General features: G+C 33.4%; 1 protein-coding gene and 1 pseudogene across 2 annotated transcripts; both read right to left on the bottom strand.

Annotated features, from left to right (window-relative positions):
• Positions 1-3,091: 3,091 nt before the first annotated feature.
• LOC124821812 (uncharacterized) lies at positions 3,092-6,943 on the bottom strand. Of its 2 annotated transcripts, none has more exons than XM_088098356.1 (5): positions 6,847-6,943; positions 5,905-6,044; positions 5,166-5,253; positions 3,485-3,551; positions 3,092-3,397 (listed from the first exon to the last, which is right to left on the bottom strand). In XM_088098356.1, exons 2-5 carry the CDS (start codon positions 6,008-6,010, stop codon positions 3,344-3,346), a joined length of 315 nt encoding a protein of 104 aa, XP_087954482.1. In that variant the 5' UTR covers positions 6,011-6,044; positions 6,847-6,943; the 3' UTR covers positions 3,092-3,343. The 2 variants fall into 2 exon arrangements, with proteins under 2 accessions (XP_087954482.1, XP_087954483.1); XM_088098357.1 differs by having other exon boundaries at positions 5,905-6,041; positions 6,847-6,936.
• Positions 6,944-9,493: 2,550 nt separating this feature from the next.
• LOC148192668 (uncharacterized) lies at positions 9,494-11,934 on the bottom strand (annotated as a pseudogene).
• Positions 11,935-17,596: the final 5,662 nt, after the last annotated feature.

The following is a 17,596-nucleotide window of genomic DNA, read 5'->3' as shown; positions in this document are numbered from 1 at the left end:
TATATTCTCAATTAAACCTAGAAACCCTAGAACTCATATAATCAATATGCATGTAGATTCAAACACATTATGATGCAAAAATATTTGCTTTTAATTTGATAGAGAGATGAAAGACATAGAGAGAACAACTTAAATCAATAATCAAAGTAAACAATTGCATTAACTCAATCTAACCTCAGAATTCATAATGGAATTACAGCAGAATAGCCCTAGATGTTTAGCTCTCCATGAATGGAGTTGAATACAAGATGAAAGAAAAGTGAGAGGAGTATCAGAGAATGAATTGAAGTGAAGTTCCCCCTAGGTCTCTTTATATAGGGCTTGATTGGGCTTGGACTCTGAATATTCAGTTGACAAAATTTTTTATCTTATATCCTCCAAATAACTAAAAGATTAGATAATTATTTGGAAGATATTTTCTGTTGATATTCCCAAATAAAAGATTTAGATAATTATTTGGAAGATATTTTCTGTTGATATTCCCAAATTAAATTATTTCAACACTAAATTTTATCTTTTAATTTTTCTGACTTTTCAAAATTGCACAAATGCCCTGAAATTTTCTCTATCTGCACTTTAGTCCCTTCAGCATTCTCCAAAATTGCAACAGAATCTTATTTTAGGCCTTGAATTGCCATTTGGACCAGTAAAACTTATAATTTTAGTTGCACAAATAAACGTAAGAATTTCCAAGAATAATTTATGCAATTAAAATAACTTTTTAAGTCCCTTTTATTTCCAAACACAATATATCCAATCATAACAAATCTTCTTTAAATCACTCATTCAAGCACATGAATTCATCAAAAATTTGAATTTTAAAGCATAAATGTGGGCATAAATATGCACTCATCAGGGGGAGCAACATTTGAGGGGGAGGCTTCCCTCTTGGAACCTTTTTGTTTATGATAAAAAAAAAGGGGGAGAAAACATTCTAAATAAGAGTTGTTATTACTAACATCTTTATGTTGTTTGTAAGTTTGAATCTATGCAAGAAACAAGAAATGCTTTTAATAAGAGATTTTTTATCATCATCAAAAAAGGGGAGATTGTTACCAATAAAAAGCATTGGTGTCTTGAAGTGATTTTGATGATGTTACTACTAAAGACTTGAAGAATCTTTTGTATCAATGTTAAAAGCATTCTTTGTAGCAACAATTGTATAGGATTCATTTTGTAATTGTAAAGAGCTCATAAGCATCTCAAACTAGAGTTTCATCACGGCAATAATCGATTATCTAATAGGATAATCCATTATTGCAAGCTAAAATAGAATCGGGTTGCTTGCGTAAATAATCGATTATCACAGGGGTTAATCAATTAACACTTTTTCAAAAACCTCATAACAGCCTTAAATAATCGATTATCACTTATGATAATCGATTATCACTAACAATTGAGAGCAGATTTTTTAGTTTCTGACCCCTGGCCTATATATACCCTTTCCTAAATCCTTAGAAAAATAACCAAGTCATTTTGTGAAAAGGAGAAGCTTGCGTTTATTGCGTCTAAAATCGAAGCGGTTATCTTCAAGTTGATTGAACTATATTCTTCCATCGTGTGTCGAAGGAATGTGTTTTCTACTTTTTATCTTTGTATAATCTGTTTGTAATTTGAAACAATATTTTAGTGAAAAAGGTTAATCACTGAGTGATTAACGATTCACTGAGTGATTAACGATTCACTGAGTGATTAACGATTGGACGTAGGATCTGTTGATTTGAACCAGGATAAAATGTTTTGTGTGATTTTCTTTAACTCTATAACTCTCGCTTTTAAACTGTTTGAAGAAAGTTCTAAAAGAAAATCATAATTTTTAAAAGAACCAATTCGCCCATTCCCTCTTGGTTATTGACCATTATCATGCTCTTTAAAACGTTTAACTGCGTGATACCAATATCAACACTTTATACCCTCCATCCCTCCAAATCTCACCACATTTGTGGGAGATGGAAAACTTCTCCATCCCGCAATTCCCTGCAAATCAATTATTGTATTTTCTTTAGAAAAATGAATACAAATTTATGAACAGTGAAATCTATTCATGTGAACACAACGATAATTCATGTGCTTTAGTGTTCTCCAGTTGTTGTTTCCATTCCTTACTGGCTATATGAATGGCACGCTGCCTTTTGGATGCCTGTTGTGAAGTGGTTGAGTGAACTTTATCTACACTAATCTCTCGCGAGCAACCACGTAGTGAAGGGTTTGAGCTGGGTTTATATTTGACTTCTTAATACCTCTTTGTTTTGGATATTTTATTTTATTTTTTTTTCTGGAAACTTTTTTACTTTACAGCCAACGTCAGATTCAGTCCACCTTCCCCTCACAAAACCCAACTCATGGTTGAGTTAGAAGTGATAAAACGACAGCTAGCCAGCCGTGAAGATGAACTTATGGAGAGGATGCATTGTTTGGAACAAGCTCAAGGCAGCAGAGGCCATGGACCCAACGGAGACGCAAGGAGGCTTCGACAACGCCTTCCTTTCTATTATGGCCATTCGGATGAGGAAGAGGATGATGCTTGGACCCTCCACAATTATGAAGACCTACAGCTGCAACACATTGCTCCAAGGCACTACAATTTGAAGCTACCATGGGGAAAATGACCCCAATGTTTAGCATGGGAAGCTAAAGTAGGATAGATTTTCTATGTATATAGTGTAGAAGAATCGCAACGTGTAAAGCTAGCTTCTTTAGTTTTCGAGAACTATGGCATAAAACTTACTGCACATTGAACTAAAAAAGAGGCCAGTCGTGGTCTCTTGGAACGATTTGAAACATTGCATTCGAGTCTTCACTCATCTCGAGTGTGTGTCAAGTGGCGTGAGGAATGTTATGTGCTTCGTGATCCAATCTGAATGATCAATGTGTTTGTGGTTAAGCATGGAGCTTCAACTACGTGTTTTTCTCTACATTTCATTCTCGTATCTGGTGTTAATAGTTCTTAGCGTAAATAAGTTCCTCTTTCCTTTCAATTTCTACTGTTGATTGATATTATGCCTATCATGTGGTGTGCATCAATATTTCATTCGTAAATCAACTCGTATTAGATTGTCCAAGAAAAAAAAAACATTCTACCAAAAAAAAATGAAGTGGAAGATTTCCTTGTAAGAGAAGCCACTACAATGATTACGAAATCTAAAGGTATTTCAGATTTAAATTGCGAAAAAGCTAGTTTTTGTTATCAAGAGAATAAACTTTACTATCATAATAATCAATCCAATGGTATGGGGATCTTCCACGAACTTGTCCAAAACTTGTTTGCCTCAGCAACAATCAGCACAATTACAAACAAAACCGTGCAAGATTCTTACCGAAGCTTACAATAATAATATGAAATTTAATCATAGAGACCTTCTTCGTGCCAAAAATCTACTAAAAAATCAACCATCTCCTGCACAAGGATATAAGATTCTATCATTTTTCACCTAAGTTATCCCCAAATTTGATAACAAAAACTGTATATATCTTAGGAACTTACAGTTAATGATATTGGCTGTTGAAAAGGCGCTGTGGACAAAAGTAGATCCTCATAACTTGTTGTTAAGCTGCAAGAGATATCAAGGTAACTGTTGGCAAACACAACATGCGTACATAGGTACATAGGGTTTCACAGACACAAGAAGGCAGAAACTACAAAAGTGCATTAAGACCTCAACTTTACAAAAAGCAGAAGCTCGTATGAAAGGCCTCAAGACCAATTATTGGTTAAATTTATTGAAATGAAATAGGAATTACAGGTATACATAGACTATAATAACAGTTCTCACTCTAACATTCAGAGTTGAATACAATATTTTCACCTCAATTATATATTAAGAGAGATGGTGACGAAACCCGCGTTTCATTCGTAAAAACATGTAATAAAAATAACAAAGGGTCAATAAATTTGCTGCAGAACTTCATCTTGACAGTAGTTTATTCATTTAGTGTCTGCATTTCTGTTGCATAATAAAATTCAACAGAGAAAAGAAGGCTGTTGTCACTCTCCCTCAAATTATAATAATTACTTATCTACCTATTATGAGTTCAAAAGTTTCTGGCTAGCGAAAGTGCCCATTCCCTATGTTTTAGCCCAATCACTAAGTTGTTTCCCCAATCATCCAATTGATAATTCAATTTGAGGTTGATCATCTCAAATTAAATTTTTACATGTAATGAAAATAAATTAGTAAAGCACATACGGTAAACATTAGCAGTCTAAATGAACTAGTTATAATCCAGACAGAGAACAAATAACATGTATATACTTTTGTCTACATGGGTGATCAAATTTTCAAGCAGATGCTATAGACTGTCCGGAATACTGAAACATCTCCACGATTTGTGTAACTTGGCAATGAGAATAGTTATTTAGCAACCACTATATGAACTGTATATTTCAGGAGGAGGCCACTCATACAATTGGTTAATGATAACAAAATCCATGATAATGCCGGTGTTCCACTCCATTTTCAGATCAAATATTTTTAGTACACGGTTGCCCAAGATGGTGGAATAATATCCCACATTTACTAGGAATAGAGTTCTAATGAAGATGAAGTTGTCCAAAACTTTAATTTAACATTCTTTTATATCTCACCATCTTATTTAAAGCTCAACCCATCTCTAATCTAAATTAAAATGCAGTTCTCCCCCTTCCTTCAGCCTTTTCTACTCATTTAACTTCAGTGAAGTCAATAGTGTAACCACCTCATCTTTACAGATTCAACATGGATGATACGATCTTTCCCACGTAGATATACACAGATAAAATCAAGTGTAAAAGATCCTTCTTAATCAAATACATGCATTGCTTGTTCAAATAAAAAAAAAATCAATCATCTGAAGCAGCATCATATTATTGAATTAAGTAGAACACTTAAGTTTCAGTAAATGTTTCCCAAAGTTTTTAACCATGTCAAGTGGCATCACATGGTATTGATAGTGTAAAACTCTTCATATTGTGGATCCAAGTTAAATCCTAACAAACATTATTACACCATTAAACTAACATTCCTCTCTCGGTTTAATTACAGTGTTAAACATATCACTTTGTATATTGATAGTGTAAAACTCTTTATAGCGTGGGATACAAATTAAATCCTAAAAACCATTATTATACCATTAAATAGCATTCCTCTCCCATTTTATAACAGATGAAATCAGATGTATGCATATACCTCACAATTGAATCTTTAGGAGGTCTTTCCAATTTTTTGGATCGATTACCAACCCATTCTTTTCTCATTTGATGCCAAGCTATCTCAGCTGCAAGAAAACATAAAATGTACTTGAGAACTTTGAACAAGTGATACTAAAGTTAAAAAATCAATCAATACACAGAGTCTCACAAGTCATAACGTCAACATTCAAGAGTAATTTTCTGAAGATTTTAGAGTATGTAAGAATATCCCAAATAGGTTCCGAAAATCTTTGGTTACATACGTCAATTTTATATATAAACTTTACATGCATGTACTACCTTGTTTGTAGTTGAGAATAATACTCCATACAGTTAAATTAAAAACACTAGCAATTATTTACCACAATTTTTTCACATTTTGTACTTTAAACTACATGGAGAAAATGAAACCAGACCCCAAAAAATGATGTCGTACTAAGAAAGTATAACATATAAAAATCAGGGTAAACAAAGCAGCTCTTGGGGATTCTGTAAAATTATTCCAATAAAACATTCATCCTATGCTACATATTTTAATTTAAAGTTAAAAAATAATACAAAGTCCAGAAAGAAATGTTTCAACATTAATTATGAATATTAGTAATAAAACCAGTATAATATATACACTTAAAAGCACACAAATAGCTGAAACCACATGACATATTTTGCATGCTAACACATGTAAACTCTGCTTTTGTCTTCTAAATTATAACAAAAAATGTAAGAAAAGAGCATACCATGGTTAACAAATACTTCTTTCTCAGTGTACTTTTTGCTGGCATCTCGTGATCCCTCCGAAGAACATTTCTGGTGGGCACTTGAACTGCTACCATTGAGTTCCATCTTCTATGGGACAATCAACATGCCTTCTAGGCTACTAATCCACATGCAAAGAAATTAAGTAGAAGGCGCGCTGTCAGATAAATCCTTTCACTATTGAAAAATGCAGGGCAATTCAATCATTGGGAACTGAAAAACATGTCAGTTGAAGCACTACAAGAAATCATCACCTGGGAAAATAAGTTATTTTCAAAGAATGCAGTTTGAGACTCAGACAACAAAACAATTAGCATATTCAAGAAAACAGAACAAAATAATTGTTTAAATTATTTAGTATTCGTGAAAAACGCCAGTTCTCTCTAAGATAAAAAGCATAACCAAATCCAAACAAGAAAACGAAACACTATTTGGCACAGACAATGCATCACTGAGGAACAACTATCGTTACAACTCCTCCTTTTATATTATAAAACATGGGTTTGACTAATACACACACCTTAAAAAACAAAAGAAAATAATCAAAGAAACGGATAACATCCACCTTCACTTTGCTCTCACAAATTTCAGTTTTCAACTCTTATTCACACAAATGCAACACACCAAGACAAACACGCCCAAAACCTATTCATTAAATTAAAAAAAATAAAAAATTACTATCGTTGATTCATTTCATCAATTCTCGGTTGGAAGCAAAGCATAATCGAATTCAGACTCCATGTTCTCCATCGGATTAAAGTAACCATAAAATAAAATAGTAATTAACTGACAATTGAACACCAAGCTGAAGCATAAGAGCCCTAGCAGAAAAAACTCTACACAAAATAAACAACGTAACCAATTCGAATTAAGATTCACAGTGCAATTTGATCTTCAATAATTTTACAGTTTTTGGAGTTTACCTAAGATGAACGATGATCCTTCAGAAAATTCCTGTACTAAGAGAGAAAGGAGGAAGAAAATAAATAAGTTGAACTGAAACCCTATTGGCCATTTCTTTCATGTTTTAATTTCTAAATAAAGTTTAATTTTATTTATTTCTTCAAAGAGTTAATATAATTATTTTAAGTAAAGTTTCCTTGATTATTTTTTTTTAACATTAATATATAATTTAATTGTTGTAAATGACTTAAATTTCTAAGGAATTAACTTGTTCGTTAATTTATTTTTTCAATATAGTTAGAAAAATTAATTTGACTTTTGTTGTTTTATTCAAGCCAAATATATTTTCATGTATAAATTAATTAAACTTTCTTTAAAAAAATATTATGGAATTTTTTAATTGAAAGAACTTACAAATAATTTTATTAATAAAACTATTTGTCTAGGGCTCCTTCGATTAAAATCAAATCAAATAAAAATACAAAAGAAAATTACGTAACTGAATCAAACAATAAATTGTTAGTAAATGTAGATATTATATTTGATTTAGAGGAAGAAATAAAGAGAAAATATTTCAATATTTATTATGTATTATAAAAAATTGTTGCAACCTGATCCACGTTAGATCTAATCTCTTTTTCAATTACAGTATTATAATTAATTTAGAATTTAAATTTGGTATTTAAATTTATCTTAAATAGTTACAGTATTTAAATATTTCAAATTAATCAGTTAAATCTTAAATAGATTCTGATTTTTCTTTATGAAAAATTTATGTTTATATTTATGGTATTTAAATTATGGATATTTTGTAATTTTTGTAACGTTTGTTTAATGATAAATTAATTTTTTATATTCTTAAATATTAATGTAATTAATAATTAGTAACTTCAAATAACCTATAACATTAATTTATATCATCATTACACATTTTTTTACCTTTAATAAGTAAATGTATTTTTTTAAATTAAAATAATTATTTTGCTAATTTTATTGTTTAGTTGTAATTTTTTTTTAAAATTTAGCCATTTTGTTAATTTAAAATAACTATTTACAATAAAAAAAATTACCTACAAAATAAATAAAAACTATCCAGTAAAAGTTATTTATTTTTAGTTTTTATATTACAATTTTATATTTCTTTTTATACGAAGGAGATTTATTTATATACATTTTTTTTCGTTTTTATTCTTTAATAAATAACCGTTTTCTAGACTAAAATAATTAATTTTCAAGTTAACATTTTAAATGAATATTATTTTACCTTTAATAAGTAAATGTTTTTTTTATATCATCATTACACATTTTTTTACCTTTAATAAGTAAATGTTTTTTTTTTAAATTAAAATAATTATTTTGCTAATTTTATTGTTTAGTTGTAATTTTTTTAAAATTTAGCCATTTTGTTAATTTAAAATAACTATTTACAATAAAAAAAATTACCTACAAAATAAATAAAAACTATCCCGTAAAAATTATTTATTTTTAGTTTTTATATTACAATTTTATATTTCTTTTTATACGAAGGAGATTTATTTATATACATTTCTTTTCGTTTTTATTCTGTAATAAATAACCGTTTTCTAGACTAAAATAATTAATTTTCAAGTTAACATTTTAAATGAATATTATTTTAAATTTTAATCATTTTTTAATTTAATTATATTTTTAAACTAAAAGAATTACTTCTAATAAAAAATACAAAAAAATAAAAATTATTTACAATAAAATTATAAAAATTATTTATATTTACTTTTATAATTATATTTTATTATTATTAAAAAGAAAAGTGAAAACCCATGTAGTAATTAGTAAAAGGAATTATTGTACACAAAATTCTTACTAATTTTATTATTTAGGCTGAATAGTTTATTTTGTTCCTAGTTTTGCTCAAATTTGTCAATTAGGTTCAACCTTTGAAACAAGTGTCAAATGCGTCCTCACTTCGTAAATTTTGCATAAACAAAGTCCATTCTGTTAAATAGAAACAAACGAAATTAAAGGATTGATGATATGACAGAAGATAGTGTTAAGTGTTATTTTGTAGGTGTATTTGTGCGGATGAGTTAATGATTATAGGTTGACGTGGAAAGTAATTCACCCTTCACGCACCATGGTCTTGATTCTTCCATCATTTCATCTTCTTTCATTTTCTCTACCAAAAAAAGTAGTCATCAGCAATATCATCACAAACAGATTCATCAACCTCATTCATCACTCCCAATAACACTCAGATTCATCACCTAGTATCACCACCTTCACTCATACCTTAGCAAATCTCCATCATCCTCATACAATTACATGCACATTCAAACCCAACCAAAATAGAGAAACACCGAAAAAGAAGAAAAGCAATCCTTGATAGTAATTTTCAGCTTCGAATAGAAGTTGTTGAACTCCTCTGTCACGCACAAAAGGGGAAACACAGAAAAGGTTGAACTGTCACAAAGGACGGAGCCAGTATATCTGGCCAAGCTTGATGATCGTCACGGTGGTCGGTTCTGCGCGAGAGAGGACTAAGATGGTGGTCCGCGGTGGCGCTCTTGGCTAGTGAGGAGTAGTACTCTTAGCCACGGCGCTGACTTGCACGAGAGAGCATCATTGAAGAGTGCATATTGATTGGAAAAGAAGTAAAGAATGAGAAACATTCCCTTTTAGGTTCCATGGTCATGGTAAGAGTAGGAGTTGCCGTTTTTTAGTAGCAATAGCCTCTTTCTTTGTATTTTCCTTTTCTTTTTTCTTTTCTTCTTCTCTTTTCTTTTTGTCTTCTCTTCTCTCTCTTTCTTGTCTCTCTTTTTCTTTTTTCTCCTCTTCTTCTCTCTCTTTTTTTCGTTTATCTTCTTCTTTTCTCTCTTCTTCTTCTCTCTTTCTTTTTCATCTCTCTTCTTCCTTTCTCTCTTCTTCTTCTCTGCTCTTTTCCTCAACCTCTTTTTGTAGTCTCTTAACCTTCAACTCTATTTTCTTAGCTTTCAGCTCCTTAAGGTTAATCTCAAATTCTAGTTCTCTAATAAGGAAACCATTGTCATTTAAGCTTTCAAGAAATGTTTTTTCATCTTCAATGTAATCTCTCAGTAATTGTAGGTTTCTCTTAATAGTTGAAGGCACAAACTCTTTTCTCATGCAAGATTTTAATTCATACCAATCACGAATGGGGAACTTTCTACCCATCCTAACATGATATTGTCTTTCATCCCACCACTCTCTTGCATGCATTTCAAATCTATATGTGTAGAGACTAAGGACATAAGATTCACTATTACTAGAATGGAAATAGGATTCAGGTTTACTTTTTCTAGCAATAAATGGATACATGTCATCAATTTCCCTTTCCCAAGCTAGGTATGTTAATGCACCAATATCCTTACCAAAGAATGGAATATTTGCCCTATCTTGATGATATAAATCATCCTCAATCCTCTCAAATTCATGAAATGAACAAGTCTTCCTTCTAGGTTTGTCATGTTCTCTTTTAATGTCTTTGTAACTAAGTGGCTTATCAAAATTAGAAGACCGAGAGGACCTATATGAACAAACAAGACATCAAACTTTTTAGATTTTTGTGAAGGATTTCTAGAAAGGTTCTAGAGGTAAAATGAACCAAGTAGCTTCCAGGAAGGAGAGGTGAGTCACTAATGGACAGGCTTAAGAACCTTGTCCTTCCTTAGCCAGAGTTTCTTTGGTCGTTTCTTACCTTAGTTTCTAGGTAGAAATCTTTCAAAACTTTTTTGAATGCAAAGATGAAATGCACCTAGAAACTGTAACATTCCATAAATACAGTCATAAACCATACAAATAGAATATTCACATATATTAATTTATCAAATCAGTCTTACATTAAAAGAAGTAAAGCACGCTCGTGGCCGAACGACCTCACATAACTATACAAATATCTAAAGATGTTCAGTAACATAAACAATCGAATGGTTTACAAAATAGAAATACCGAACGGTCAAAACTAAACAGAAGGGAAGGGGCACTCTAATACAATACGCTAATATAACTAATTAATCAGCTAACCGAACGTACTACTGTTCGACCTTCACTTCAACATCAACGAGGTTTGCTTCCTCCAAGATTCCTTCTTCCAGCGTCTCCTCAAGCAACGCCTCTCCATCTGCTCACATCCACACGGATGATCATTGCAAAGACAAGGACGGACGTACAAAACGAGACAACACAAGGAAACATGCAGGGTAAGCTTATTGAATTTAATTCAAGTAAAACATATGCATTTCATAACACATCATATCAAATACATTCAAGCGTACAATTCCAACAACTCTTTAAATCAATCAATTCCTGATACTAGACTGACTGTCCGGACTGTATGAATTTTGTGTAGCTACGACGTTCGTGCACCCAGGTGGTGTAGTAACTGGCATTTATCATCAGCTGCCACCCGAGGTTAGTCCCTTCCATCCAAAGTACCCCTAAGGACTAGGACCTCCTGCCGTTCCCACACATGACATATTCCCCTCTACGTGAGGACGAGCACTCACGGAACATCAGGATGAATCGCCAGCTAAGCTTTGTCCACATTCATACTTTACAATTCCAACTTTCATCCAAGAGTCGTTCCTCCCTAGAACGCTCGTTCAAAATCCACAATCATCATTTCATCTCTTATACTGTTCATTGTTTATAATTTTCCACTTTATTATCATTTTCATCTTCCATTCTAATTTCATAAAAGGACGAGCGTTCAGCCCTCTTCATAACAAGGACGAACGTTAAAAACGAGACCGAGAGATCCTCGTTTCCGAAAAGAACAAAACCGACATATATTACATGACGAACGTCATTACTACTCGAATCAGTTGAATGAACTGACTCTAGAACGATCCGATCAATACTCAGAATAGATTAAGTACAAAGGCTCTAGGCCGAATCCAACTAGATAGAGATACAACGAGATGAGTAATTAACTATTATGAGGACAATTCATTTAGAGAGACCGACTGCCAGTCAATGACCGAACGCAGTAAGACGCATTTACTAAATTATTTGGACGAACGCTATTTACTCCCGTTTGGTAATTAAAGGCAAGGACGAGCGTTCGGTATAAGACCGAGCGCCACTCATAACGTACGCTTTGGGTCGATACCCATCGCTGATTCGAAATAATAGAAATAGAAATTTATATAAGACGAGATGGTAAAGTTATGTTTTTAACAGAATGACTAAGTGTCCGAATGTATATTTTCAAGCTTCTCAATTCCTCACACAACACTCAGGATATCTACGTTTGGCCGAACGCTCAAACGTAGTACTAATATAAGAGGGCGTTCGTCCTCAACTAGAATTCTTTCCAAATGAAAGAATTCAATTTCAAAGGAGTTTGGTAATAACACCGAACGCTCAAGGACCGTTCAATGACGAACGTACGTTATCATAAGAAAATTCATATTTGAAGATTCAATTCCATTTACTCATTTTTCAGCATATACATTTCATATTTTCAAATAATCATATCATAGTGCATCACAAATTCACCATACTCCAGTTCATACTTGTGATCAAATATCAAGAATCAAATAACTCAGATCATGCTTCATGCAACACAAAAACGTCAATACAACACAAATACCACATACAAATTAAATTGAATAAGCTTCCCTTACCTGGATCAGTGGTGAACGTCCTAAGAGTATGATTTTGTTTTCGCCCACTACAGCTTTCTACCCTCAACGATTAAGTCTAACCATAAGAAATAAGAAGAACTTAGATGGTACCACTGCATGCACCCAAAACTGGGTTTTGCATGTGACTCAAAAACGAACGACCAGAAACGAGACTTACCAGTTTCAGAACCTGGATCTGTTCGGTCCAAATTAAAGCTTACGGTGCCGGGAGTACTTCTATGGTTTCTGAGTGATGAACGGAGAAGAAAAAAGGTGAGTTTCAGTAGAGAGAAGGAAGAGGTTTCTAGAGAGAAGGAGGAGAAAATGGAGGTCTGAAGTTAGGAAGGAGAAGGTGCATGCAGAAGAGTGTGGGCAGATTTTCCAGAAATCATTTTTGTCTGTCCCACGTTCAAACGGTCGTGCGTTCTTCTGCTAACACCTGCACTCAACTGACTGACTTTCGAACCTTCCATTGTGACACTTGGCGTTAGCGCAGAGAGTGTGTGAGTGCGTTTTAATGGCACTGAGCAGAGGTCGTGGGTGCATTTATGAGAGCAAACAGGTGGCTCTGTGGTGCATTTAATGAGACATGACAGAAACCCAAAGAAAGGTTTATGTATATGAGCGCACACCTATATATCACGAAGACGTAAAATAGAAATAAATGGTCAGGCAAAATTAAAGAAAGAATGCAAATGGAAAGGGAGAATGAGACATGGCTCTAAGTGAAAGTGCAAGTGACACTTGGAGCCACTTAACACACTTTCACACTAAGATACGGAGACTAGACTAGTACAATGTTTAATGGTGGACTTGGAAATTCTAGAAAATCATTTTTCCAAGCCACTTAAGTTTCAAATGTAAAAGCAATTAAACTCAAATGTTCCGTGGTATTTGATAACAGTTGAAAAACTGTTATTTTCATGCTTAAAATTGATACTAAAAGCAACCTTTAACACTTAGAAACTAGCTTGAAATCATGCTTTTATTCATATTTTCAAAAATAAGAGAGCTGGACAGGTTTATGCTTGATTTCAGTGTTTTTGTGCAGGTTTTAAGGTGAATTTAGTGAAAGAAGTGAAGAAGGAGAGAGATGGAATCAGAAAAGACACAAAAAAAGTGCAAAAGAAGAAGCCGCAACTGCCGCTCAGCGGCAGTTTACCGCTGAGCGGCACTCAGAAGCTCGCGTTGGATCCGCTGAGGGGCAGAATGGCTGCTGAGGGGAGAAAATAACTCACGCACTTACTGCTGAGCGGCACTTTACCACTGAGCGGCACACTTATGGGCTTGGGCCTGAATTTTCTGTAATTTTAGATTAATATATAAGCTTTAGGACGTCCTAGGGTTTGTATCTTTGGCAGAAACGAAGCAAACACTCTCTCTTCCACCCCTTTGAAGGAGGATCTTGGATGCTCAAGCTACCTCTTCACCTTTCTAGGGTTTTATCCTTCATTCTTTCATTATTGTTCATCTAGGTTCACCATGAATATGGTGAACTAAACCTTGTATGTTTGTTGGGGAATCAATGTAATCTTTGAAGCTCTCATATATGGAATTTGTGTTTACATCTTAATCTAAGACCTATGCTTTCTTTCATCATTAGTTAGGGTTTTTCCTCTTTGCTCAATGCTTGCTTTGTTTAACTCATTCAATGCATGATTATTGGTTTTGTCGATACGGGAACGTACGGGGAAGTCTAGATCCGGGGAATTACTCCCAATAGTATATTGGTTGTCGTTAAGCTCTTATGCTAAAAGAACTAATTATTAGGAATGCTAGGAATTGTATGAACTCGTAATTAGGGATAGGCCTTCTTGACAAGGTAATTTAGAGAGTGACATTAACAATGATGATTTGAATGTTGAATTCATAAAATATATGAGAGTGGATAAGATGAAATTGATCCCCAACAACATATTCATCCATATATTTCATTGAAAGTGTTTGTATTTTGTTTTAGCCATTGATCAACCTCATGCATACATGTTTATTTTCGTCTTTTGCATAGTAAAATCCAATTATTTTGTTCTTAAGTCTTAGCTAATCAACAAATCACATAACTAAACTAGGCCGTGAGTCCTTTGGGAGAACGATACTTGGTCTTACCAAGTTTATTACTTGAAACGATTCGGTCATACTTGCCGATTGTAAAACAAGTTTGTGACATCATATTTTGGTGTTCATAAATTTGTGCATCAAGTTTTTGGTGCCGTTGCCGGGGACTCGTGGTTTAACTGGTTAATTTGTGTGATTATTGATTATCTTTGACTTTAATTTTGAATTTCTGTTTTTATTTTTCTGTTTTTATTTTTTCAGTTTTTATTTTATTTTATTTTATTTTATTTTATTTTATTCTCTGAATCTATATCTTCTCCTATATTTTTTTTGTGCTAACCAATTTTCTAGGGGTTTTGTTTTCTTGTGTATGCAGGAAGCAATTCGAACAAGGAGTAAGATAACTGCAGATCCTCTTCTTGAAGGTTTAGACGAGAGTAGACGGAGGAGAAGAATCCGAACATCTAGAGAACTTTTCCTCCTCCGGAAACTCTGTTACAACAACACCACAAGGTTCTGACCACAGCACAGAAAATATGGAGAACAACAATGTCAGAAGAACTCTTGCTGATTACACCAATATAGCTGGACCTCAGCACTTTAACAGTATAGCTAGACCTAGAGTCAATGCAGCTAATATGGAGGTCAAACCAACACTGATCCAACTAGTGAAAAGCAACCAATTCAATGGGTTATCTCATGAAAGCCCATATGAGCACCTCACTACATTCAATGTGATATGCAACACAGTAAAGATCAATGGGGTGCCAGATGAAGCGATCAAACTTAGCTTGTTTCCTTTCTCATTGGGAGGCAATGCTAAGCTTTGGTTAAATTCTTTCCCAGAAGGAAGTTTCACAGAGTGGGAAGCAGTGGTAACAAAGTTTCTAAACAAGTACTTCCCACAATCAAAGGTGACAAAAGGCAAGCAAGAGATTTCTTCATTTAGGCAAGGCATGGAAGAATCACTAGGGCATGCATGAGACAGATACAAAAGCTTGCTAAGAAAAACACCCACGCATGGCTTCAAAAAAGAGGAAGTAGTCCTAACCTTCCTTGGAGGTCTTGGTTCACAAACCAAGATGATGCTTAATGCCTCAGCAGGAGGAAACATTAAATGGAAAACTCCAGAGGAAGCAACATAAATTATTGAAAATATGGCTACTAGTGACAACGAACTCAACATTGAAAGAGGATATATGAATCAGAAGGAGTTGTTACAATCAAATGATGCTTTGCTTATTCAAAGTAGAATTATCTCTCAACAGTTGGAAGAAGTAATTATGAAGCTTTCTCAAATACCACAAGAAATACAACAGGTCTCAATGGTTCAAGGGTAACAGCAAAAATGGCAAATGCAATCTACTCCATCTGAGAAGACAACAAAACTTGACGAAACTTTCCAAAGATTCTTGAAGACGAATGCATCCTATTGTCAGAATGTGGATGTTGCAGTTAAAAATATGGAGAGCTATGTTGAGCGAATAGCTGACAAGATGAAACATGATAATCTCAGGAAGGAGTGTAAAACTGTTGTGACCAGAAGTGGTAGAGTGTTAGAGGAGAGAAAAAAAGAAAGAGAGGAGAAAGAAAATGAGAGTGAGAGTGAAAAAGAAACATGTGAGTGGAAAGAAAGAGTTGAGAGAGAGAAAAAGAAAAAAAGAAGAAGATGAGAGGAGAGAAAAAAGAGAGAGAGAAGAGAGAGAGGAAAAAGAAAAAGAAAAAGAGGGTGAAAAGCCACTTCCTTATCCAAAGAGTTATTCAAGGAAGGAGAAAGAAAGGCAGTTGGAAAGATTCATGGAGTTGTTTAAGAAGCTGGAGATCTAATTCATTAAAGTGTTTGTATTCCTCTTTTCCATTGATCAAATTCATGCATACATGTTTAATTATTGTCTCTTGCATTTAAAACCTACAATCAATTGTTAACAAGTCTTAAATAATCAACAAATCATATAACTAACTAGGTCGTGAGTCCTTTGTGAGAACGATACTTGGTCTTACCGAGTTTATTATTTGATACGATTCGGTCACACTTGCTGAGGGTTAAACAAGTTTTTGGCGCTATTTTTCGGTGTTCATAAATTTGTCATCAGTTGTCAACACCCAATTTCGTCCGGATAAATAAATAAATAATAATGAAATTTATTTTATCTTATTTATTTTTTATGTTGTTATGTTTTATGTTATTTTTATTTTTATTTTTTTTATGTTATTTTGTTATGTTGAGTTATTGTATTTTATTATATTTTTATTTTATTCTATTTTTATTATATTGTGTTTTATTTTATTTATTTTTATTTTATTTTATTCTTGGTTATTCTAATTTTTTATTATTATTTAGAGTTATTTTATTTTAGTTTGTTTTATTTTATTCCATTTTTACGTTCTTTTACTTTAATTCATTTTGTCAAAGATAAAAAAAATTGAGAAAAGGAACAAAACAAAAAATATCACAGTCAGCCAACTTTCTACACTAGAGCGTTTTGCTTTTTCATTCCATCAGGCCATCTCCCATTCTGATGCAAATCTTCTGCTGCGCCATGCATCTGCACTATCTTTGGCTAACTCACCTGAAAAAGAAAATACAACAAAGTAGGGTGGCTGGGTTGCAGGAAGCAACCATTTGGCAGGGCATTCCTAGGACTTTAAAAATATCTGATAGTATAGGAGATAGAGGGGGAAGTTGTTTAAGTACCTTAGGAAAAAAGAGACAAGGAAGGATGGGGAGAAACCGTTCCTCTAGCGGGCAGAGGCAACAACATCCTCCCTCACACACGCACTACTATCATGCTACCATGGACTTCAGGATTCACTCACGAGATTAGATCCCTCCGAAACCGTTCCTACATCAGGCAGAAGAGACTCCCCTTTGGCTCATCTGACTCGGAACCACCTGAACTCCTTCATCATCCATCATACACCTCTCACACGACTCTTACTGAACAAATTAATCGCTCTCTCCATTCCCATCCTCAACCTATATTCACCTATACTTCTACTACCTTATCACAAGAGCCTAGACAACCCTTCTTCACACCTAACCACCTCACTACCACATCCTAACCACTAGCTCTGAACTTCTGCATGATCTTCG

Source organism: Vigna umbellata, chromosome 9 (assembly GCF_029865625.1).
Source record: "Vigna umbellata cultivar VRB3 chromosome 9, Vumbellata_1.0, whole genome shotgun sequence".
Classification (NCBI taxonomy): Eukaryota; Viridiplantae; Streptophyta; class Magnoliopsida; order Fabales; family Fabaceae; genus Vigna; species Vigna umbellata.
This window is presented reverse-complemented; position numbering and strand designations above follow the sequence as displayed.